This window comes from Onychostruthus taczanowskii, unplaced genomic scaffold (genome assembly GCF_017590055.1).
Source record: "Onychostruthus taczanowskii isolate IOZ18803 unplaced genomic scaffold, ASM1759005v1 scaffold206, whole genome shotgun sequence".
Classification (NCBI taxonomy): Eukaryota; Metazoa; Chordata; class Aves; order Passeriformes; family Passeridae; genus Onychostruthus; species Onychostruthus taczanowskii.
In genome coordinates, this window is record NW_024499307.1 from 231,709 (window position 1) to 257,629 (window position 25,921).

At 47.1% G+C, this 25,921-nt stretch overlaps 1 protein-coding gene across 1 annotated transcript; it reads left to right on the forward strand.

The window, feature by feature from the left end:
- The first annotated feature begins 8,237 nt into the window (after positions 1-8,237).
- On the forward strand, positions 8,238-18,884 carry HOXC13 (homeobox C13). Its single transcript, XM_041403906.1, has 3 exons — positions 8,238-8,355; positions 8,500-8,982; positions 18,628-18,884. Exons 1-3 carry the CDS (start codon positions 8,238-8,240, stop codon positions 18,882-18,884), a joined length of 858 nt encoding a protein of 285 aa, XP_041259840.1.
- The last annotated feature ends 7,037 nt before the right edge of the window (positions 18,885-25,921 follow it).

Here is a 25,921-nt window from a genome sequence, read left to right on the forward strand (position 1 = left end):
TTAATTTTTCCAGGGATTTTTGGCCGCCTTTTCCCAAGGAAAGGGAGGGAAAAGCGGGATCTGAGGGCGGAATTAATTACGGGAAGAATTAATTGAGGGAGGGATTAAAGGCGCCAAACGACACGCAGGGAAAATCCCGGTTTTTCCGTGGAAAATCCCTTTTTTTTTCATGGAAAATCTCCTTTATCCACGGAATTCCTGCTCGGTTTTATGCGGGCACTCGGGAGCGGGAGCTCCGTTTCTTGGGATTGCTTTTAGATTCCCAAATTTTGCTGCTTTGAAGGGGTAAAATTCGATTTTTGGGGTGGATTTTCCCCCAAATCCCGGATTTCCCCGCAGTTTTCCAGGTGCCAGAAATGGGGGGAAAGACGGGAAAAACGGGATAAACCCGATCCCGGAGGGGAAATGATGGAATTCCCGCCTGGAAAGGCTCCGGGGGACCCCAAAAGTTCATTTTTGTACCCAAAAAAAGCCGGTTTTGAGGTCCCGGCGGAATTCCCGGGAATGGTTCTGAGCTCAGAAATCCGGGAATGAGCCGAGAATTGCGGAATCGCGCCCAAAAAGCCGCGCGGGCTCCCGGGGATCGTTAATTAATTAGCGGGAATGATGAATTAATTAATTCCTTCCGCTCCCCGGCGGTTCTGGGGGGAATTCCCGGGATTTGCGGCTTTTCCAGGGAAATTTCGGGAGTGGCCCTGGGGGGTGGGGCGGCCTTGTCCCTGACCCCAAAATCCCGACCCTGACCCCAAAATCCCGACCCTGACCCCAAAATCCCGACCCTGACCCCAAAATCGCCACCCTGGCGGGGCGGCCTTGTCCCTGACCCCAAAATCCCGACCCTGACCCCAAAATCGCCACCCTGACCCCAAAATCCCCACCCTGACCCCAAAATCCCGACCTTGACCCCAAAATCCTCACCCTGACCCCAAAATCCCGACCCTGTCCCCAAAATCGCCACCCTGACCCCAAAATCGTCACTCAAATCCCACTTTTTCCCCTTTTTTCATTCCCCACACATTCTCGCGGACATAAAACCCCCCCAAAAAAACCCCAAACCCCAATAAATCCCCAAAACCCCCCAAAAAGCCCCAAAACCCAAAGAAAACCCCATTACACCCCAAAAAAAACCCAAAACAACCCCATAAAACCCCCTCAAAATCCACCAAACCCTCCCAAAAAGACCCCAAACCCCTCAAAAAGAAAAAGCCAACCCCTCGGAAACCACCCAAAATCCCGGGAATTTTGTTTTTCCCGTTTTTTGGGGCGGGAAAAGCCCCGAGGCCCCCGCGGGATTCCGGACCGAACCCCGCAGCTCAGGGAGGAAAAAAATCTCATTTTTTGGGGATAAAAATGGAGCAAAATTCGCTTTTTTTCCACCTTTTTTTCCCCCGAACGCGGAATTCCAAAATTCCAAATTCCGGGTGATCCCGGGAAGGGTGGAAGAGCCTCAATCCCATTTTTTTCACCCCAAAAAAACCCCTGGGAAAAGGGAATTTCGTGGGAATTTCGGCATTTCGGACAAGCTCTAAATATCAATTAAGCATCGGTGATTAATTAGGGATAAACATCCCCAAAACCACCCGAAAATTCCGTTTATTCCCATCAAAACCCTCCAGAACGGCCCCGATTTGGGGGAAAATCCCAATTTTCGCTCTTTTTGCCGAGCTGGGATCATTCCCGGCATTTTATTCCTCAGAAATTCCAGCCCGGGGAATAAATTTGGGGATTGTTCCTGTGATTAAAAATGGCGTTTTTTGGTGAGAAACATCGAGGTTTGGCTTGGGCGTTCTTTTGAATTTTTCTTTTCTTACTAATGCCTAAAAATTCCCGGTTTTCCCCGGAAAATTCCCCTGGAAATTCAGATTTTTTTCCCTTTCCCTCCTCGGTGTCGCCCATCCAGAATTTATATTTATTTATTTATTGTTGAAAACCCCCAAATTTGGCGATTCGGGATCATTTTGGGCCGTCCTCCGCCTCTGGAAATTCCAATTTTCGGCGTTTTTCCTCTAAAAATGGAAAAAAAAACTGGGAAAATCCCTCCCAGGCTGAAACGTTTGGGCATAAAGGGGAAAAATTGGAATTTTGGGAGAAAGTGCCTGGAATATTCCGGACTCTCGTCATCGGCTCTGGGTACGATTTTGGGGGGAAAAGGGAATTTTTGGCCGCTGGGATGGAAGGAGAAAACATTCCCGGGTGGATTTGTCCCAAAAAACGAGCAGGGAATAAATCCCAGTTAATTAACAGAGAAATATAATTTAATTAGCAAATGAATTCCGTTTAAATCAGAAATGATATTCGGTTTAAATCAGAAATAACTTCGGTTTAAATAAAAAATAAAATAAATTTTTAAAAAATAGGTTTAAGTGAGAAACAAATTCAGTTTAAAATCAGAGAGAAACTCAATTTAAAATCAGAAAGAAATTAAATTTGAGCAATAAATAAATTCAAGTTAAATAAGAATTAAATTAGATTTAAATTTTTTAAAAAATCAGTTTAAACCAGAAACAAATCCAATCTAAATGAGAAATAAATTCAATTAAAATTTTTAAAAATCCAATTTAAATGGGAAATAAACTCAATTTTTAAAAAGAAATAAATCCAATTTAAATAAGAATTAAATTAATTTTTTAAAAATGAGTTTAAAGGTGAAATAATTAACTTTGGGGCCGGGAGGTCCCGGCGGAGCCGGCCCGGCCCCGCCCGGGGTTACCTTGGATTTGAACTTGGACTCGAGCGGCGCCGCCGGAATTTCTTTGTCTGGAGCTCGGCCCCGAAAATCCCGGGAAAGGCAAAAAAAAAAAAAAAATACAGCGGGGATTGGTGGGAACGCCGGGTGGGAAAAGGGATAGAAATGGGAAAAAAGGGAAAAGGGATTGAAAGGGAGTAAAAATGGGGAAAAAGGGATAAAAATGGGGGAAAAGGGAACAAAAATGGGGGGAAAGGGGAATATAAGGGAATAAAAATGGAGAAAAAGGGGATAAAAATTGGAAAGGGAGAAAAAAGGGGGAAAAAGGGATAAAAAGGGGGAAAAAAAGGGAGTAAAAATGGGGGGGAAGGGGATAAAAATGGGGAAAAAGGGAATAAAAATGAGGAAAAAAGGGAATAAAAATGGGGAATATAAGGGAATAAAAATGGGGGAAAAGGGGATAAAAATGGGGGGAAAGGGGATAAAAATGGGGAAAAGGGGGACAAAAAGGGAATAAAAATGGGGGAAAAGGGGATAAAAATGGGGGGAAAGGGGATAAAAATGGGGAAAAGGGGGATAAAAAGGGAATAAAAATGGGGGAAAGGGGAATATAAGGGAATAAAAATGGGGGAAAAGGGGATAAAAATGGGGGGGAAATGGAATAAAAATGGGGAAAAAAGGGAATAAAAATGGGGGGGAAGGGGATATAAGGAAATAAAAATGGGGGGAAAGGCAATAAAAATTGGGAATATAAGGGAATAAAAATGGGGGGGAAGGGGATATAAGGAAATAAAAATGGGGGGAAAGGCAATAAAAATTGGGAATATAAGGGAATAAAAATGGGGGGGAAAGGGAATAAAAATGGGGGAAAGGGAATATAAAGAGGATAAGAAGGGGGAAAAGAGGGAGGAAAAAGCGGGAAAAGGGAATAAAATGTAATACAAGGGAATAAAAAGTCATTTTTGGCCTCAAAATCGGTGCCGGTGGGAGAGGAGGAGGAAGGGGATGCGGGATTTGGGAATTGCTGGGAAAGCTCCTTCAGTTTTGATCCCGATTTTCGGTTTTAGGAGGGGATTAAATTGGGGGAAAAGGGAACGAAGGCGCTGGGGTGGAAAAGTGGATTTTATTTCCATTTATAAAGTAATATTTATGCTTTTATTTATTCTCATTTATAAAGTAATATTTATGCTTTTATTTATTCTCATTTATAAAGTAATATTTATGCTTTTATTTAATCTCATTTCTAAAGGAATATTTCTATTTTTATTTATTTATTTCTGTTCAGTCTGAGTTTGGGTAAAATCCTGGCGTTTATGGAACAACCCTTCCTATTTATTTGTAAATATATTTATATATTTGTGCCTTTATTTGCCACCTTTAGGGGCAGGAAAACGCGGGGAAATCCAAGGAAAACTCCCCAAAAATCCTCCAGATTTAGGGATCAACCCCTCCCTGAACCGGAATGGGAATTCAAAAGTAAAAAATTTGGGAAAAGACAGGGGGAAAAAAAAGGAATTTGGGGGGATCTGGGGCAAAAGGGCTGCGGGAATTCGACAGGCTGGGAGGGGAAAAAGGAAAGGCAGGGATTGAGGGGAAATCGGATTTTTGGTGGGATTTGAGTGAGGTTTTTGGGATGAGGCACAAAAAATGGAATTTATTCTTCTTTTTCCTGCAGTGTCTGAGGGAAAAACGAGCTCGGGCTTGGCCGGAGGAATGAATTCCGCTCGGAGGAGCCGGAGCCGCTTTTTTATCCCTAAAAAATCAAAATTAGAGAGGAAAACTTGGGGGGGGGAAGGGTGAGTTTGGGGATTTTATTTATCCAAATATTTGGGATAAAGCCTGGGAAAAGTCAGCCAGGAATGGGCGGAAAATTCCCTCCGAAATTGGGATTGCAGAGGGAAAATCCGCTCCGAGGTGAATTCCCCTCAAACAAAAAAAAAAAAAAAAAGAGAGAGAATTAAAATCCCGGGTTTGTTTCCCTCCCTCCTTCCCAAAAAATTAAAATAATGGAAAATCCTCTTTTTTTCCCATTTCGGGGGGATTTTCCGGCGCTGGAGCCGACTTTCCTTCCCGAAAAATTCCAATTGCAGTGATTTTCCTTGGAAAGGGAGGCGGGCAGAGGCACAAACTCCCGGTTTTCCCTCGGGAAAATCGAGGAGGTTTTGGGGGTTTTTCCTTCATTTTAGGGCAAAAACAAAAGAGGGAAACAAAAGGAAAAGGGAGCCAGGGAATTACCCGGGAATTATTTCATGGAAATTGAAAATTCCCTTTTTCCTTTGTTCTCTTGCCGCCGTTTTTAATTTTTTTTTTTTTCCCCCAAAAAACGCCGCTTTCTCAGGAAATTCTTTCTCGGGATGGGAATTCCGACCTGGAAAAAATCGCAGCTCCCTGGATTCGCCCGCGGCCTCGATTTTGAGGCAAAATTCCCTTTTTTTTGGGGCAGAATTCCCTTTTTTTTGGCCGCTGTCCCTGGAATATTTCCCGGCCAATTCCGCTTTTCCCAGCGGGAATTGGTGGAAAACCTCAAATCCCGCCCGCGGCCGCTCCACCTGCGAAAATTGGGCTCAATCCTGAATTTTTGGCGTTTTTAAAAAGGAAAAACCGGGAATGAACGCCTGAAATAAAGGGGAAAAATGGGAAATTTCCTTAAATCCCGGCGGGTGAAGCGCTGCGGGGAAAAAATTGGGAGAAGCGGGAGCAGAGCTGGAACCGCCAGGGAAAATGGGAATTTTCCTCTTGCCCTGGGGGAAAAATCTGATTGTTTAAAATCTTTTTTACCGGCAGGGATAAAAAACGGTACAAGAAATTTAAAAATGTGAATTTCCCCCGGGATCAGAAAAAAAGGGAAAAGGGAAAGAAGCTGGGATTCGGGAGAGGAAAATTCCCGTTTTTCCCGCTCGCTTGTTGTGGAAGGAGAAATTTCCGTACAAAATAATAATAATTAAAAAAAAAAAAAAATTCCAGGAGGGATGAGCAAAAAAAAAAAAGGGAATTTTCCAGGAATTCCTCAAGTCCCAAAAGCCGCGCCGGGGATTTGGTGGATCCATCCCTTGAATTCCCGGCTTGGAGCGCAGAAATTGCCCAAAATCGGGAATTTCCGAGCTGGAGGAGCTCGCGGGGGTTTGGGGAGGGCGGGGTTCCCCCCGGGGGTCGCTCCCCTTCCCCATTTTTGGGGATTCCTTTTCCCTCCCAGCGCCGGAGCCCCGAAAAACCCAAAAAAATTCCTGGAAATGCCGATTTTTTTTTTTGGGAATTCTCATTTTTCCTCCCCAAAGGTTCCTTTGTTCGGCTCCCGAGGCTCCCCCGGGAATTCCGGGCCCCAAATGCGATTTTTTTTTCCCCTCTACCTCCATAAAATGAGATTTTCCCTCCTTTCCCCTTTTCCTCTCATTTTCCCCCATTTTCCCTCCTTTTTCTCCCTTTTCCTCTTCTTTTTTGTCCATTTTCCCCTCATTTTTCCCTTTTTCTCCTAATTTTTTCCCCTTTTCCTCTCCTTTGCCCCCATTTTCCTTCGGTTTTCTCCCTTTTCCTCTTCTTTTTTGTCCATTTTTCCCTCATTTTTCCCTTTTTCTCCTAATTTTCCCCTTCATTTTTCCCTTTTCCCCCTGATTTTTCCCTTTTTCTCCTAATTTTCCCCCTCATTTTTCCCTTTCCCCCTGATTTTTCCCTTTTTCTCCACATCTTTTCCCTCATTTTTCCCTTTTTCCCCTCATTTTTTCCCTTTTCCCCCTCATTTTTTCCTTCATTTTCCCCCTCACTTTTTCCCTCATTTTCCCCTCATTTTCCCCCTAATTTTTCCCCGATTTTTCCCTTTTTCTCCACATTTTTCCCTCATTTTTCCCTTTTTCCCCCTCATTTTTTCCTTAATTTTCCCCCTCATTTCCCCCCTCGTTTTTCCCCTGATTTTCCCTCTAATTTTTCCCCCTGATTTTTCCCTTTTTCCCCTCATTTTCCCCTTTTTCCCCTCTTTCCCCCCTTCCCCTATCCCCGCAATTCCCAAACCCCATTCCCCCTGGAATTCCCCGGGAATCCCGAGCCGAACCCCGGCCCCCCACCCTCCCAAAATCGCCTTTAATCCCAATTTTTGGGGCATTTTCCGCCGCCCCTGCCCGGGCCGGGCCCTCGCGCTCCGTCCCAGCTTTTCCCCATAAATCTCGGGAATTTTAGGGTCCGCTCCCGGACGTGCTGCCCGATGTTCAGCACTTCATAAAAATTAAAAGCGAAAAAAAAAAAATCAAAATAAAACGCAAAGCGGGGGCGGGGGGAGGCCGCGTTTGGCTTCAATTTGGGAATTTTCCCGCGGGCACAAAGGACGCCAATTCCCGGCTTTTCCTGCCGTTTTTTGGGGGGGTTTTCCGTCGGTTTTGTCTCATTTATCGGCGGGTTTTATTCCCCGTCGGGTTTTATCTTCTTTATCCGTTCCTTTTATTCCGCTGCCTTCCATCCCGAGCCTTTTTTCCCCTTTAATTCCATTTTTTCCCCGTTTAATTCCATTTTCCCCCCATTTAATTCCATTTTCCCCCATTTAATTCAATTTTTTTCCTGTTTAATTCCATTTTTCCCCATTTAATTCCTTTTTTCCCCATTTTATCCCATCCATCGCCACTTCTCCCCATTTAATTCCATTTTTTCCCGTTTTTTTTCCCCGTTTTATTCCCGATTTTCCCCATTTTCCCCATTCCCTCCCCCCAGGCCATTCCCATCCCCTTTTTCCCAAAGCCGGGAATTTTCCCTTTCCCCTTGAACTTGGCGTTCTCCCAATTCCCCAATTTCCTGCTTCTTTAGGCTTTTTTCCCCTTTTCCAGCTTTTTTTTTTGTCCCCTGGAGGTGGGAGCAGGGGGAGGGGGTGACCCCAAACCAGCGGGATCGGGGAAATTTTGGGGAATTTTGGGGAATTTTTGGCTTTTTAGGGACACACGAAGCGTGGGGGGGGGTCTGAAATAGGGCCGCGCTGAGGAAAACAAAATCCTAAAAAAATCACATTTTTCCCGCTTTCCCCCCGGATTTTTCCCCCTCCCGCTTCACTCCTGCAGCTGAACACCCCGAAAATTTGGGGCGGAATGGGGGAAAATCCAAATATTTGGGGGGAAATCGGTTTATTTTGGGGAAAACCGGGTTATTTTGGGGAAAATCGGGTTGTTCTGGGGAAAACCCAATTCCTCGGGAATGCGGCAGGAAAACGGCGCTGGGGGGGAGCGCGGGGTGACTTTTTTTTATTTTTTAGTGGATTTTCGAGAAGGGGCGAGCGCCTGGAAGAGGAAAACAACGCTCAAAAATCCCTCGGCAGCTCCGAAAAATTAAAAAAACCCAATTTTTAATTTTTTTTAAATTTCAAAAAATTAAAAATAATTAATGACGATTGTAACTAATTAAAAATAAAGAAGTGTGTGGGGGTTATCCCTTTGGAATCTCGCGGAAAACCGGGAATGGGGAGGGGGGGACACGGGTGGTCTGCAGGCCCAGCTCAGCCCCGCCGCAGGACGGCCGCGATTAGGAGGAGGAGGAGGAGGCAGAGGAAGGGCGGCGGGAGGCGGCGGCAGCGCGGCATGACATGACGGCGCCGCTCGGGCTCCCCCCGCGCTGGCCCGACGCGCTCGGCTGCCGCTGCGAGGACGCGCCGCGGGAGAAGCCGCGCATGGAGAGCCTGGGCCACTGCCGGGAGAGCCTGGGCCACTGCCGGGAGAGCCTGGGCCACTGCCGGGAGAGCCTGGGCCACTGCCGGGAGAGCCTGGGCCACTGCCGGGAGAGCCTGGGCCACTGCCGGGAGAGCCTGGGCCACTGCCGGGACGGCCTGGGCCACTGCCGGGAGATGCTGCCGCACGCCGGGCTGGCGGCGGGCGGCGGCGGCGGCGGCGGCGCGGACGGAGCCGCGTTCGCGGAGCTGGCGGGCGCGGAGCCGGCGCGGCAGTGCCCGTCGGGCTCGCTGGGCTACGGCGGCTACCCCTTCGCGCCCGGCTACTACGGCTGCCGCCTGGCCGGCGTCAACCTGCCGCAGAAGCCCTGCGGCTACCACCCGCCCGACAAGTTCGCCGAGGCGGGCGCGCCGCTGGCCGGCGAGGAGCTGCCGGCGCGGGCCAAGGAGTTCCCGTTCTACCCCGGCTTCCCGGGCTCGTACCAGGCCGTGCCGGGCTACTTGGACGTGTCGGTGGTGCCGGCGCTGCCCGAGCCGCGGCACGAGGCTTTGCTTCCCATGGAAGGCTACCAGCCCTGGGCGCTGGCCAACGGCTGGGACGGGCAGGTTTACTGCTCCAAGGAGCAAGGGCAGCCCGCGCACCTCTGGAAGTCGCCGTTCCCAGGTAGGAGCGGCACCGGGAGCGGCGCCGGGAGCGGCACCGGGAGCGGGGGCTGAGTTATCCCATCCCGCGGAGCCCAGAAATCCCCTGTGTCCCACCTGTGCCGTACATCCCGATTTATTCCGTGTGTCCCGGTGTTTGTCCCATCTGTCCCATATATCCCGTGTATCCCATATATTCCATCTATCCCATATATTCCATATATTCCATCATTCCATGTATTTCGTATATCCCGATATATTTATCCCATCTATCCCATATATCCCGATTTATTCCATTATCCCGATGTATTTGTCCCATCTGTCCCATATATCCCGCGTAGCCCGTGTATCCCATCTATTCCATATATTCCATCATTCCATCTATCCCATATATTTCATATATTCCGTGTATCCCATTTATCCCACATATCCCATCTATTCCATCTATCCCATGTATTTCGTATGTCCCGATATATTTATCCCATCTATCCCACCTATCCCGTATATCCCGATTTATTCCATGTGTCCCGGTGTGTTTGTCCCCCTATCCCGTACATCCCGATTTATTCCATGTGTCCCGGTGTGTTTGTCCCATCTGTCCCATATATTCCGTGTATCCCATATATCCCACCTATTCCATATATTCCATCATTCCATCCATCCCATATATTTCATATATCCCGTGTATCCCATATATCCCATATATTCCATCTATCCCATATATTTCGTATATCCCGATATATTTATCCCATATATCCGCATCTATCCCAAATGCTCCTTATATCCCATCTATTCAATCTACCCCATTTATCCCATATATTCCGTGTATCCCATCTTTCCCATATATCCCGATCTATTTATCCCATCTTTCCCATTTATCCCATCTGTCCCATATATTCCGTGTATCCCATTTATCCCACATATCCCGATATATTTATCCCATCTATCCCATATATCCCGATCTATTTATCCCATCTATCCCATTTATCCCATCTGTCCCATATATTCCGTGTATCCCATTTATCCCACATATCCCGATATATTTATCCCATCTATCCCATATATCCGCATCTATCCCAAATGCTCCTTTTATCCCATCTATTCAATCTACCCCATTTATCCCATATATCCCATATATTCCATGTATCCCATTTATCCCATCTACCCCATTTATCCCATATATTCCGTGTATCCCATCTATCCCATATATCCGCATCTATCCCAAATGCTCCTTTTATCCCATCTATTCAATCTACCCCATTTATCCCATATATCCCATATATTCCATGTATCCCATTTATCCCATCTCATATATCTCTCCCGATGTATTCCAGCTATCCCATCCATCCCATGTATCCCGATCTATTTATCCCGTCTGTCCCTTATATTCCAAATTATTCGACACACCCCCGATATCCAGATCTATCCCATATATTCAATTTATCCCACACCCCCATATCCCATCTATTCCACACAGCCGGCTATCCCACATATCCCAATATATTTATTCCATCTATCCGGGTATATTTTTTTTTTCCATATATCCAGATATATTCCGTACATGATTCCATCTCTTCCATATATCCCATATATGGAATATGTATTAATTATTTATTCCATATAGCCCGGTATATTAATTCCATATATCCGGATATATTAATTCCATATATTCCCTTCTATCCCACACATTCTGTATATTCCCTCTATCCCATGTATCCCGATCTATTTATCCCGTCTGTCCCTTATATTCCAAATTATTCGACACACCCCCGATATCCAGATCTATCCCATATATTCAATTTATCCCACACCCCCATATCCCATCTATTCCACACAGCCGGCTATCCCACATATCCCAATATATTTATTCCATTTATCCGGGTTTTTTTTTTCCCATATATCCAGATATATTCCGTACATGATTCCATCTCTTCCATATATCCCATATATGGAATATGTATTAATTATTTATTCCATATAGCCCGGTATATTAATTCCATATATCCGGATATATTAATTCCATATATTCCCTATATCTGGGTGTGTTTATTCCATATATCCCGGTATATTAATTCCATATATCTGTGTGTGTTTACTCCATATATCTGGGTGTATTAATTCCATTTATTCCATATATCCGGATGTATTAATTCCCTATATCTGTGTGTGTTTATTCCATATATCCAGATATATTAATTCCCTATATCTGGGTGTGTTTATTCCGTATATCCGGATATATTAATTCCATATATTCCCTATATCTGGGTGTATTTATTCCATATATCCGGATGTATTAATTCCCTATATCTGTGTGTGTTTATTCCATATATCCAGATATATTAATTCCCTATATCTGGGTGTGTTTATTCCGTATATCCGGATATATTAATTCCATATATTCCCTATATCTGGGTGTATTTATTCCATATATCCGGATGTATTAATTCCCTATATCTGTGTGTGTTTATTCCATATATCCCGGTATATTAATTCCATATATCTGTGTGTGTTTACTCCATATATCTGGGTGTATTAATTCCATATATTTCATATATCTGGGTGTATTAATTCCATATATCCGGATGCATTAATTCCATATATTCCTTATATCTGGGTGTGTTTATTCCATATATCCGGATGCATTAATTCCATATATTCCATATATCTGTGTGTGTTTATTCCATATATCCCGGTATATTAATTCCATATATCCGGGTGTGTTTATTCCATATATCCGTACATGTTAATTCCATATATTCCCTATATCTGGGTGTGTTTATTCCATATATCCCGGTATATTAATTCCATATATCTGTGTGTGTTTACTCCATATATCTGGGTGTATTAATTCCATATATTTCATATATCTGGGTGTATTAATTCCATATATCCGGATGCATTAATTCCATATATTCCTTATATCTGGGTGTGTTTATTCCATATATCCCGGTATATTAATTCCATATATCCGGGTGTGTTTATTCCATATATCCGTACATGTTAATTCCATATATTCCCTATATCCGGGTATGTTTATTCCATATATCCGGATGCATGAATTCCATATATTCCCTATATCTGTATGTATTTATTCCATATATCCGGATGCATTAATTCCATATATTCCCCATATCCGGGTGTGTTTATTCCATATATCCGTACATATTAATTCCATATATTCCCTATATCTGAGTGTGTTTATTCCATATATCCGTATATATTAATTCCATATATCCGGGTGTATTTATTCCATATATCAGTACATATTAATTCCATATATTCCCCATATCCGGGTGCGTTTATTCCGTATATCGGGGCACATTTCTCCCCCATATCCGGGTGCATTTCTCCCCCATATCCGGGTGCACTGGCTCCCTGTACCCCGATATCCGGCTGTATTCCGCGTTTCCCCTCAATTCCGCCCGTTCCGTGTATTCCATGTGCCCGCGCAGCTCCGGGCTGGTAATTAGAGGGAAGCGGCTCAGGAATGCTCGGAGCGGAGCGGGCAATGTGCACGGGCACGCTCGGCGGGGCGAGGCCAGCGCGGCCCCAAACCCGCGCTAATTCCCTGATCCTGCCCTTGCTCGGCAGCCAATCCCGGCCCCAAACCCGCAGTTAATTCCATAATTCTGCCCTTCCTTGGGAGCCAGTCCCGGCCCCAAAACCCGGAGTTAATCCCCGAAATCTTCCTTTTCTCCTGGCCCCAAACCCCGCGCTAATTCCCTGAACCTGCCCTTCCTTGGGAGCCAGTCCCGGCCTCAAAAACCGGGAGTTAATTCCATAATTCTCCCCTTCCTTGGGAGCCTGTCCCGGCCCCAAAACCCGGAGTTAATTCCATAATTCTCCCCTTCCTTGGGAGCCTGTCCCGGCCCCAAAACCCGGAGTTAATTCCATAATTCTCCCCTTCCTTGGGAGCCTGTCCCGGCCCCAAAACCCGGAGTTAATTCCATAATTCTCCCCTTCCTTGGGAGCCTGTCCCGGCCCCAAAACCCGGAGTTAATTCCATAATTCTCCCCTTCCTTGGGAGCCAATCCCGGCCCCAAAAACGGGAGTTAATTTCCTGAACCTGCCCTTCCTTCGGAGCCAGTCCCGGCCTCAAAAACCGGGAGTTAATTCCATAATTCTGCCCTTCCTTGGGAGCCAGTCCCGGCCCCAAAACCCGGAGTTAATTCCATAATTCTGCCCTTCCTTGGGAGCCAATCCCGGCCCCAAAACCCGGTGTTAATCCCCGAAATCTTGCAGTTAATTCCATAATTCTGCCCTTCCTTGGGAGCCAATCCCGGCCCCAAAAACCCGGAGTTAATCCCTGAAATCTTCCTTTTCTCCTGGCCCCAAACCCGCGCTAATTCCCTGATTCTGCTCTTTTTCCTGGAGCAATCCAATCTCCAAAATTCCGCGGTAATTCCCGAATTCCGCCCTTTTTCTCGAGCCAATCCCGGCCAGATCCAATCTCCGAAATTCCCCAATTCTGCCCTTTCTCCCGAGCCAATCCACTCTCCAAAATTCCGCGGTAATTCCCGAATTCTGCCCTTCCCGCTCCCTCCCCTCCCGCCGCTCCCCCGCGGGCGGAGAGCTCCAAAAAAAAGGAGAAAAAAATGAAAATCCCGCTAAAAACGAAGCCCGGAGCGGCTCGGTGGGCTGGGGGCTGTGCGCTCAATCAGCTCCCAATTAGCGCAATTAACGACGGAGGTGTCAAGTGACAGACGGAGCTGTTTGGGGAGAGCCTGAAAAGGGGGGAAAGGCCCCAAAATTCCCCTTCTGGAGCAGCTCGGAAACCACAAAATTCCCCTGCGGAAACCCCAAATTATTTGGGGGACCCTGGGTGTGGGTTGGGAGAGCGAGGGGGGGGCGTTATCCTGGGCTGGGGGTGGCACAATCCTTTATTCCCTTTTTATCCTCACAAAAACAAACCCAAATCGGGGTTTTTGCGGGATTTTGGGGGCGGCACGAAGGGAATCCGGCCGCGCGGCGCCGGCTGCGTGCGGGGTTTTTGCGTTTTGGGGGACCCCGCTCCGCTTTGTGACCCCCCAAAAAGGAGCCGCTGCCCCCCAAAACCTCCCCAATTAACGCCTGGGCCGTAATTAGGGCGGCGCTCCTAGCAGCGCTCGCCTCCATCTTCCTGCCCCTTTTTGGGGCGCCGGATTTGGGGGCTCGGCTCCCCCGAAATCCCTGCGAGGGCTCCCAAAATTCCGCGGGGAGCTTCGCCCCCCTCCCGGCAGCGCCAGAACGGGCTGGGGGTGTCCCCAAATGTCCCCAAATCCCCCCGGTCCCGGAGCCTTTCCCCTTCCCCGGCGCCCCCAAAAAGCCGCTGGAGAGGGGGAAATTTGGGTTCTTTTGGCCCCTCGGAGGGGATTTTTGGGGTTCGGGGGCTCCGGGCGGGGTTTTGGGGCTGTCCACGGCAGATTTTCCTCTGCGGGAAAAGGAAAAAGGGGGTGGGAGGAGAAAGAGGAAGGAGGGAAAAGGTGAAAACCCCGAATATCGCCCAAAAAACCCCGAATATCGCCCAAAAAACCCCGAATATCCCCCAAAAACCCCACAAATCGCCCAAAAAAGCTCCGAATATCCCCCAAAAACCCCGCAAATCGCCCAAAAAAGCTCCGAATCTCGCCCAAAAAGCGGGGTTCGAGGCGCCCGCGGTGCCCGCGGGCGGGCGCTGCTCGCTCGTCGGCGGCCAAGGCGCACCGGGAATGGTCCCGGTTTGGTTCCGTTTCCCGCAGCTCCGCAGCCCTATCGCTCCTGTGCCGGCCTTGTCCTGCTTTTCCCCTTTCCGCCCCCTTTCTTCCCCTTCTCCCCCCTTTTCCCGCTCCTTTCCCCATTTTCCCCATTTTCCCCCATTTTCCCTCCTCTTTCTCCCCCCTCCCTCCCCTTCCCCCTCCTTTCCCTTCTCCTCCTTCTCCCCTCTTCCCTCGCTCTTTCCCCCTCATTTCCATTTTTTCCCTTTTTGTCCCTTCTTTTCTCGCTCCTTTCCCCATTTTCTCCCTTTTTTCCCTCCTCCTTCTCCCCTCTTCCCTCGCTCTTTCCCCCTCATTTCCATTTTTTTCCATTTTTGTCCCTTCCTTTCCCGCTCCTTTCCCCCTTTTCCCCCTTCCCCCCCATTTTCCCTCCTCCTTCTCCCCTCTTCCCTCGCTCTTTCCCCCTCATTTCCATTTTTTCCCCCTTTTTGTCCCTTCTTTTCCGGCTCCTTTTCCCCATTTCCCCCATTTTCTCTCCTCCTTCTTCCCCTCTTCCCTCCCTTCCCCCCTCATTTCCATTTTTTTCCCATTTTTGTCCCTTTTTCCCGCTCCTTTCCCCTTTTCCCCATTTTCCCTCCTCCTTCTCCCCTCTTCCCTCGCTCTTTCCCCCTCATTTCCATGATTTTTTTTCCATTTTTTTCCTTCTTTTCTCGCTCCTTTCCCCTTTTCCCCATTTTCCCTCCTCCTTCTCCCCCCTTCCCTCCCTCTTTCCCCCTCATTTCCATTTTTTCCCCATTTTTGTCCCTTTTTCCCGCTCCTTTCCCCCTTCCCCCCCATTTTCTCTCCTCTTTCTTCCCCCTTCCCTCGCTCTTTCCCCCTCATTTCCATTTTTCCCCATTTTTGTCCCTTCTTTTCCCGCTCCTCTCCCCTTTTTCCCCTTTCCCCCCCCTTTTCCCCGTTCTTCCTCTCCCTCCCACCCACCGCAATTCCCCTTTTCCCCACATCCCGATTTTTTACCCGTTTCCACTTCGCTTTTAACCCCTTTATCCCCATAATTCCCATTTTTACCCATTTCCCCCCGTTCTAAGCCCATTTTTACCCATTTCCACTTCACCCCGCTTTCCCTTTAACCCTTTTATCTTCTTCCCTCGCTGTTTCCCCCTCATTTCCATTTTTCCCCATTTTTGTCCCTTCTTTTCCCGCTCCTCTCCCCTTTTTCCCCTTTCCCCCCCCTTTTCCCCGTTCTTCCTCTCCCTCCCACCCACCGCAATTCCCCTTTTCCCCACATCCCGATTTTTTACCCGTTTCCACTTCGCTTTTAACCCCTTTATCCCCATAATTCCCATTTTTACCCATTTCCCCCCGTTCTAAGCCCATTTTTACCCATTTCCACTTCACCCCGCTTTCCCTTTAACCCTTTTATCGCCGTTTTTACCCCAACCCCCAATTCCAACCCAATTTTTACCCATTTCCCCCCATTCTAACTCCATTTTTACCAATTTCTCCCAATTCTAACCCAATTTTCACCCATTTCCCCCATTCCAACCCCATTTATTGGCTCATTTTCACCTCACCCCTCTTCACTCTTAACCCCTTTATGCCCGTAATTCCCATTTTTACCCATTTCCCCCATTCTACTCCCGTTTTTGCCCAATTTCTCCATTTCTAACCCCATTTCCCACTGCAGACGTGGTGCTGCTGCAGGCCGAGCCCAGCCCGTCCCGGCGGGGCCCCAAAAATCGCGTTTCCTGCCCCAAACCCTTTATTAACCCAATAATTCCCATTCTAACCCCATTCCCCCCCCCTTTTACCCCTTTTTTACCCATTTTCCCCCATTTTTCCGCCCCCCAGACGTGGTGCCGCTGCAGGCCGAGCCCAGCCCGTCCCGGCGGGGCCGCAAGAAGCGCCGTTCCCTACAGTGACCCCTTTACCCCCTTTATTAACCCAATAATTCCCATTTTTACCCATTTTTTACCCATTTTCCCCCCATAATTCCCTTTTTTTTACCCGTTTTTACCCATTTTCCCCATTTCCCCCCGTTCCAGACGTGGTGCTGCTGCAGGCCGAGCCCAGCCCGTTCCGGCGCGGCCGCAAGAAGCGCGTTCCCTACAGTGACCTCTTTAACCCCATAATTCCCATTCTAACCCCATTTTCCCCCATTTTTCCGCCCCCCAGACGTGGTGCCGCTGCAGGCCGAGCCCAGCCCGTTCCGGCGCGGCCGCAAGAAGCGCGTTCCCTACAGTGACCTCTTTAACCCCATAATTCCCATTCTAACCCCATTTTCCCCCATTTTTCCGCCCCCCAGACGTGGTGCCGCTGCAGGCCGAGCCCAGCCCGTTCCGGCGCGGCCGCAAGAAGCGCGTTCCCTACAGTGACCTCTTTAACCCCATAATTCCCATTCTAACCCCATTTTCCCCCATTTTTCCGCCCCCCAGACGTGGTGCCGCTGCAGGCCGAGCCCAGCCCGTTCCGGCGCGGCCGCAAGAAGCGCGTTCCCTACAGTGACCTCTTTAACCCCATAATTCCCATTCTAACCCCATTTTCCCCCATTTTTCCGCCCCCCAGACGTGGTGCCGCTGCAGGCCGAGCCCAGCCCGTTCCGGCGCGGCCGCAAGAAGCGCGTTCCCTACAGTGACCTCTTTAACCCCATAATTCCCATTCTAACCCCATTTTCCCCCATTTTTCCGCCCCCCAGACGTGGTGCCGCTGCAGGCCGAGCCCAGCCCGTTCCGGCGCGGCCGCAAGAAGCGCGTTCCCTACAGTGACCTCTTTAACCCCATAATTCCCATTCTAACCCCATTTTCCCCCATTTTTCCGCCCCCCAGACGTGGTGCCGCTGCAGGCCGAGCCCAGCCCGTTCCGGCGCGGCCGCAAGAAGCGCGTTCCCTACAGTGACCTCTTTAACCCCATAATTCCCATTCTAACCCCATTTTCCCCCATTTTTCCGCCCCCCAGACGTGGTGCCGCTGCAGGCCGAGCCCAGCCCGTTCCGGCGCGGCCGCAAGAAGCGCGTTCCCTACAGTGACCTCTTTAACCCCATAATTCCCATTCTAACCCCATTTTCCCCCATTTTTCCGCCCCCCAGACGTGGTGCCGCTGCAGGCCGAGCCCAGCCCGTTCCGGCGCGGCCGCAAGAAGCGCGTTCCCTACAGTGACCTCTTTAACCCCATAATTCCCATTCTAACCCCATTTTCCCCCATTTTTCCGCCCCCCAGACGTGGTGCCGCTGCAGGCCGAGCCCAGCCCGTTCCGGCGCGGCCGCAAGAAGCGCGTTCCCTACAGTGACCTCTTTAACCCCATAATTCCCATTCTAACCCCATTTTCCCCCATTTTTCCGCCCCCCAGACGTGGTGCCGCTGCAGGCCGAGCCCAGCCCGTTCCGGCGCGGCCGCAAGAAGCGCGTTCCCTACAGTGACCTCTTTAACCCCATAATTCCCATTCTAACCCCATTTTCCCCCATTTTTCCGCCCCCCAGACGTGGTGCCGCTGCAGGCCGAGCCCAGCCCGTTCCGGCGCGGCCGCAAGAAGCGCGTTCCCTACAGTGACCTCTTTAACCCCATAATTCCCATTCTAACCCCATTTTCCCCCATTTTTCCGCCCCCCAGACGTGGTGCCGCTGCAGGCCGAGCCCAGCCCGTTCCGGCGCGGCCGCAAGAAGCGCGTTCCCTACAGTGACCTCTTTAACCCCATAATTCCCATTCTAACCCCATTTTCCCCCATTTTTCCGCCCCCCAGACGTGGTGCCGCTGCAGGCCGAGCCCAGCCCGTTCCGGCGCGGCCGCAAGAAGCGCGTTCCCTACAGTGACCTCTTTAACCCCATAATTCCCATTCTAACCCCATTTTCCCCCATTTTTCCGCCCCCCAGACGTGGTGCCGCTGCAGGCCGAGCCCAGCCCGTTCCGGCGCGGCCGCAAGAAGCGCGTTCCCTACAGTGACCTCTTTAACCCCATAATTCCCATTCTAACCCCATTTTCCCCCATTTTTCCGCCCCCCAGACGTGGTGCCGCTGCAGGCCGAGCCCAGCCCGTTCCGGCGCGGCCGCAAGAAGCGCGTTCCCTACACGAAGCCGCAGCTGAAGGAGCTGGAGCGCGAGTTCGCCGCCAGCCGCTTCATCACCAAGGAGAAGCGGCGGCGCATCGCGGGCGCCACCAGCCTGAGCGAGCGCCAGGTCACCATCTGGTTCCAGAACCGCCGCGTCAAGGAGAAGAAGGCCGTGGGCAAGGCCAAGCCCGCGCACCTGCGCGACACCTGAGCGCGCCGCCGGCCCGGAGCGCCGCCATGGTGGGACTCGGAGGCGCTCGGAAGGGCCGGGAGGTGGGGAAAAAAAGGGTTGGAATTCAGTGTTTGTCAGTGTGCTGGCGGGACTTGGAGCTGGGCGAAATCCCCCGGAAAAAGGAAAAAAAAGAAGCGTTAAAAATTCAATATTTATCGTCGTGGTGGTTGGAGTTTGCGGTGGCCAAAATTCCCCGAAAAACAAAAAAAAATCAAAGACAGAAGGGAAAAAAATTCAATATTTATCATCGTGCTGGCGGGACTTGGAGGTGGGCGAAATCCCCCGGAAAAAGGAAAAAAAAGAAGCGTTAAAAATTCGGTGTTTATCGTCGTGGTGGTTGGACTTGGAGGTGGCCAAAATCCCCAAAAAAAGGAAAAAAATCAAAGCCAGAATGGAAAAAATTTCACTATTTATCATCATTTATCATCGTGTTTGTTGGACTTTGAGGTGGCCAAAATCCCCAAAAACCCAAAAAAAAATCAAAGACAGAAGGGAAAAAAATTCAATGTTTATCGTTGTGGTGGTTGGAGTTTGTGGTGGCCAAAATCCCCCGGAAAAAGGAAAAAAAGAAGCATTAAAAATTCAATGTTTATCGTTGTGCTGGCGGGACTTGGAGGTGGGCGAAATCCCCCGGAAAAAGGAAAAAAAGAAGCGTTAAAAATTCAATATTTATCATCGTGGTGGTTGGACTTTGCGGTGGCCAAAATCCCCCGAAAAAAGGAAAAAAAAGTGTTCAAAACTCGCTATCTGTCCTCGTGCCGGCGGGACTTTGTGGCGCACAGAATCACCAAAAAAAGGAAAAAAAGTGTTAAATTTTCAATATTTATCCTCGTGCTGGTTGGACTTTGCGGCGGCCAAAATCCCCAAAAAACAAAAATCAAAAATCAAAGACAGAAGGAAAAAAAATTCCCATGCTGGTTGGACTTTGCGGCGGCCAAAATCCCCAAAAAACAAAAATCAAAGACAGAAGGAAAAAAAATTCCGTATTTAACCTCGTGCTTGTTGGATTTGGGGTGGAGAAAATCCCAGAAAAAGGGGAAAAAAAGGTGTAAAAATTCCATATTTAACCTCGTGCCGGCGGGACTTTGGGGCGGAGAAAACCCCGAAAAAAAGGGGAAAAAAAGTGTAAAAAAATTCAATATTTATCCTGGTGCCGGCGGGACTTTGGGGCGGAGAAAATCCCAGAAAAAGGGAAAAAAACGTGGAAAAAAATTCAATATTTATCCTGGTGCCGGCGGGACTTTGGGGCCGAGAAAACCCCGAAAAAAAGGGGAAAAAAAAGTGTAAAAAAATTCAATATTTATCCTGGCGCCGGCGGGACTTTGGGCCGAGAAAACCCCGAAAAAGCCAAAAAGGCAGAAGAGCCAAAAATGGGTATTTTGTGTTTATCCCCGCGCTGCTGATTCCGCGGAAAATCCCAAAAAAAGGAAAATTCCCACCCGCGGCTCCCGAATCCCAGCGCGGGGTTTTGGGGGGAAAATGGGAATTTTGGGAGAGGAGTGGAAATTCCCGATTTTCCTTTTTTTTTTTTTTTTTTTCCCGTGATCCTGGTGGGAAAAAATTGTGGAAAAATAACAAAAACAACAAAAATCTCCCAAAAAAATCCCAAAAATGGGTTTGGGGTCGGGTGTGGGGGAATTTTGGGGATTTTTTGGGGATTTTTGGGAATGCTTTCCCACGAGTTTGGCCGGGGAAAATCGGAATTTCCAGCCGGATTTTGGGTTATTTTTGGGGTTTTTTGGGAATGCTTTCCCACGAGTTTGGACGGGGAAAATCGAAATTTCCGGCCGGATTTTGGGTTATTTTTGGGATTTTTTGGGAATTCTCTCCTGTGGGGTTTGGCTGAGGAAAATCGGAATTTCCAGCCGGATTTTTGGGTTTTTTGGGGGGATTTTTTGGGAATTCTCTCCTGGGTTTTGGCCGAGGAAAATCGGGATTTCCGGCGGGATTTTTTGGGATTTTTTTGGAATTCTCTCGTGGGTTTTGGCCGAGGAAAATCGGAATTTCCGGCCGGATTTTGGGGATTTTTTGGGGATTTTTTGGGGATTTTTTGGGAATTCTCTCCCGTGGTTTTGGCCGAGGAAAATCGGGATTTCCGGCCGGATTTTTGGGGTTTTCTCGCCGCGCTCCTGGGGGTCCCCGAGCGGTTTTTGGGGTTTTTCATCCGGATTTGTTGGATTTCGGGGTCGTGCTCGTGCTGTCCGCCTTGTACCGTTCCTTGGAAATAAATCGCTTTTTTTTTTCCGTCGTCTTTTTGCCTGCAGGAAAAAAAAAAAAAAAAAACAAACAAAACCAAAAAAAATTCTCTTTGTGCAGATTTTTCAGCTCCCGGTGGGAATCCCAGGGGAAAATGAGAAAAAAAAAGGGGGAAAATGGGAAAAAATCAGGAAAAACCCCAGAAAATTGAGGGAAAAAAAGGGAAAATGGAAGGATGGGAAGGGCTATTGCACTCAATTTTGATTTATTTCACTTTTATTCCAGGGTTTGATTAATTTTGATTTAATCTTTTTTTGTTTGTTCGTTTGTTCTATTTTTATTGCTTTTTTTTTTTTAATTGGATCTCTTTCTAGGTAAGATCTTTCCATTGAATTTAATTTAATTGACCTATTTTAATTCAATATATTTGTATTTGACCGCATTTTCCTTTCATAGATTTTGATTTCATGATCTTTAAAGTGTTTTTATTTCATGGTTTTATTTAAGGTGTTTTTATTTCACTGCATTCTTACTCAATTTAAATTTTATTGGATTTTTTCCCTCTCTCTCTTTATTTCCCCCTCCTTAAACCCGCCCGAGGGGAAGGAAAAAGAGACCGAAAATGGCTCTAAAATCCCGATTTTTTTGGGCTTTAATTTGCCCAGAACGCGGCAAAAATAGAGGAGAGAATGGGGACGGAAAGGGGGGAAAATGGGAATTTTGGAGGCTGCAGAAACGCTCGTGAGGGTGGCAAAATATTCAATTTACTGTAGATTTAATATCTAATTAACGCAGGTTTGATTTCTATTTAATATTTATTTCTATATTCCTTCCAGGCGCGAGGATCTCACCCCGAATATTCAATTTTTTAGGATTTCAGGGCGGATTTTTTCCTTTTTTTCCCGGATTTTGCGGCTCTCAATATTCAGATTTGGGGCGTGGGAGGGCCGGGGTTTCAAAAATTCGGGGTTTGGGGTTTTTATTTTGGGGTTTTTCCCCTAAAATCCGGCCCGAAATAGAAATTTCCATCGGTGTTTGATAGAAATTTCCAGAAATATTTGGGATAAATTTATTGAAAAGGGAGAGAAATAGATGAATTTGTAGAAATAGACGTTTAAAAAATTGAATTTTCCTGGGATTTGGCGATGCAGGGAGGAGAAATCTGCAATAATTCCGTGTTTTAAAAGGAGGAAAATCCCATTTAGGGCGCCGGGAATGTGGGAGGGAGGAATCCGCACCCGAAATCCCAAAAAGAACCCCAAAAATCCCAAAATTAACCCGAAAATCCCCAAAATAAACCCAAAAATACCAAATGAACCCCGGGAACCCCAAAATAAACCTGAAAATCCCAAAATGAACCCCAAGAATCCCAACATAAACCCGAAAATCCCAAAATAAACCCCAAAATGAACCCCAAAAATCCCAAAATAAACCCGAAAATCCCAAAATAAACTCCAAAATGAACCCCAAAAATCCCAAAATTAACCCGAAAATCCCCAAAATAAACCCAAAAATACCAAATGAACCCCGGGAACCCCAAAATAAACCTGAAAATCCCAAAATGAACCCCAAGAATCCCAACATAAACCCGAAAATCCCAAAATAAACCCCAAAATGAACCCCAAAAACCCCAAAATGAGCCCGAAAATCCCAAATGAACCCCAAGAGTCTCAAAATAAACCCGAAAATCCCAAAATAAACCCCCAAAACCCCAAAGGAACCCCAAAACCCCCACAATAAACCCGAAAATCCCAAAATGAACCCCAAAATCCCAAATAAACACTAAAATCAACCCAGAAATTCCAAATAAACCCCCGAATAAATCCAAAATTCCAAAACAAACCCCCGTGATCCTAAAAGAAATCCTAAAATAAACCCGGAATCCCCAAATAATCCCAAAAATCCCAAAACGAACCCAAAATCCTCCAAAAAGACTTTTGGCGTTCTGAGTTTCTCCTCCGAATTTTTCGGGATGGGAGCGGGAATTCTTGGGGGAAAAATTCCCAAATTCACCCCAAATTTGGGGGAAAATTCCCAAATTCACCCCTGGCCGGGAAATTTGGGATTGGGGCTGGAAAAAGGCTCAGATCCCACCCAAAAAAAAAAGGGAATTTCCAACAGCAGCTCCGGAAACGCCCAAATCCCAAATTCTGGGAGGAATTTCCTCGGTTTGGGGGCAGAAATTAATTAAATTAATTTTAAAATTTTGTATTAATCACCATAAAATCAATGAAAAATGGGAGGGAAGCGATTCCCGGGAAGGGATTTTGGGGGAAAATTCCCGATTTTCCTCTTGGGGCGGGAAACGGAGCTCGGGTGTGGCACAGAAAATTGGGGATTTTGGGGCATTTTGGGCATTTTCAGGTTCCATTTTTGGCATTTTCGGGTCCCTTTTTGGACAATTCTGATTTGAATTTTTGTCACTCCTGGATTCTTTTTTTTTGGTCACTTTTGGGTTAAATTGATCACTTTTCTCTTCAGTTTTGGGTTCAGTTTTGGTCATTTCGGATTTAATTTTTCGGGCACTTTTGGATTCATTTTTTATCAGTTCTGGTTTAATTTTTTTGGCCAGTTTTGGGTTCATTTTTGTCATTTTCGGGTTCATTTTTGTCACCTCTGGCTCCATTTTTGGCCATTTCGGGCTCATTTTTTGGTCATTTTTGGGTTGATTTTTCCTCCTGCTCCTCCTTTTCCTTCTCCTGGAAATTCTTTTATTCTCGAGACTCCAAAAATCGGGAAAAAAACCTAAAAATGAGCAAAACCGAGAAATCCCTTCGTTTTTTCCTCCTCAGGTTGGGATTTTGGGGGATTTTGGGGGGAAATTGGGGAAAACCTGCGGAATTCTGGGCGGATTCCCCAAAATGTTTGAATTTTCCCCCCTCAGTGCTCCGGGAGCTGCAGAAATTTTGGATTTTCCCGGAATTCGGAGCCAGATCCACCCGGAATTTTGGGATTCAGCTTTCCCAGAGCCCCAGAATCCCAGAAATAAAAGCGGAAAATTCGAATTTTTGGCCCCAATCTTGGAAATTTCCAGCTCCAATCCCGAGGAGGGAATTACCCCAGCAGGATTTTAATTGATTTTGGGTTTTTAAATTGATCTTTTCAATTTCTAATTTGGATTTCTGGGAGGATTTTGGGGGTAAAAATCCGGACCCGGGCTGAGCCGAGGGATGGGAAAAAATGAAATTCGGGAGGGGAAAAAAAGGGAAAAATTGGATTTTTCGGGGTCGGGAGAATCCCAGAGCCCCAGAATCCCAGAAATAAAAGCGGAAAATTCGAATTTTTGGCCCCAATCTTGGAAATTTCCAGCTCCAATCCCGAGGAGGGAATTACCCCAGCAGGATTTTAATTGATTTTGGGTTTTTAAATTGATCTTTTCAATTTCTAATTTGGATTTCTGGGAGGATTTTGGGGGTAAAAATCCGGACCTGGGCTGAGCCGAGGGATGGGGAAAAAATGAAATTCGGGAGGGGGAAAAAAGGGAAAAAAAGGATTTTTCAGGGTCGGGAGAGTGGCTGGAGGGAAGAGGGGAAAAGGAATTAAAATTATTTGGAATTAATTGGGATTAATGGAAATGAATTAAAATGGACTGGGGTGAATTGAAATTGGATTTAAATGAATTGGAATGGATGGAAATTAATTGGAATGAATGGAAATGAATTTAAAAAGGGAAGAAAATGGGAATTTAACGGGAATTTTGGCTCCGACGCCGTTTGGGATTTGATTCCAAACTGGGTAAATTCCGATAAATTCTGATAAATTCGGGTAAATTCGGATAAATTCGGATAAATTCGGATTAATTCGGATAATTACGGATAAATTCGGGTAATTTCGGATAAATTCAGAATAATTCGGAATAATTCGGGTAAATTCGGATAAATTGGGGTAAATTCGGGTAATTTCTGACAAATTCGGGTAAATTCGGATTAATTCTGAATAATTCGGATAAATTCGGGTAATTTCTGATAAATTGGGGTAAATTCGGATTAATTCTGAATAATTCGGATAAATTCGGGTAAATTCGGATAAATTCGGGTAAATTCGGATTAATTCTGAATAATTCGGATAAATTCGGATAAATTCGTATTAATTCGGGTAATTTCGGATTTTTCCCGGATTTTTCCCCCCCAAATCAGGCCCGGGCCGCGCTGACGTCACGGCCGGTGACGTCACGGGGGTTACCCTTGACCTTGACATCACGGGGGGGAGGGGCGGGGGGGTCCCGGGCCCCCCGGCCGGGGCTGGGCCGGGCTTAGGCCGGGTCTGCCCCAAATCCCGGCAGGAAATTCCCGGCCTGGGCTTTTCCTGCGCTTTGTCCGCCGGCCTTCCCCCCCCTCCTCCTCCTCCTCCTCCTCTCGGGATTTCCTTTTTTTCCTCCGTTTTTAGGCAATTTTCTTCTCTTTTTTAATTTTCCCCAATTTTTCCCTTTCTCCCCCTACTTTTTTTCCCTTTCTTTGTCCCTATTTCTCCCCTTTTCTCCCTAATTTCCCCCCTTTTCTCCCTATTTTTTCCCTTTTTCGCTATTATTTTCCTTTTTTCCTCAATTTTTTCCTTTTCTTCCTCAATTTTTTCCTTTTCTCCCTATTCTTCCCCTTTTTTCCTTTTTTTTTCCCTTTCCCCCCTATTTTTCCCTTTCTTTGTCCCTATTTCCCCCTTTCTCCCTATTTTTTCCCTCTTTTCTACCTATTTTTTTCCTTTTCCCTTTTTTTTCCTTTTTTCCCCTTTCCCCCCTATTTTTTTCCCTTTCTTTGTCCCTATTTCTCCCCTTTTCTCCCTAATTTTTCCCCCTTTTCTCCCTTTTTTTCCCTTTTTCCCTATTA

Bases quoted from the DNA above. Each gene is read 5' to 3' on its own strand.
- HOXC13 (XM_041403906.1), top strand. From the start codon at position 8,238: ATGACGGCGCCGCTCGGGCTCCCCCCGCGCTGGCCCGACGCGCTCGGC. The intron at 8,356-8,499 runs GCCACTGCCGGG...GCCGGGAGATGC, and splicing joins CCACTGCCGGGAGAGCCTGG to TGCCGCACGCCGGGCTGGCG. The intron at 8,983-18,627 runs GTAGGAGCGGCA...TCCGCCCCCCAG, and splicing joins CTGGAAGTCGCCGTTCCCAG to ACGTGGTGCCGCTGCAGGCC.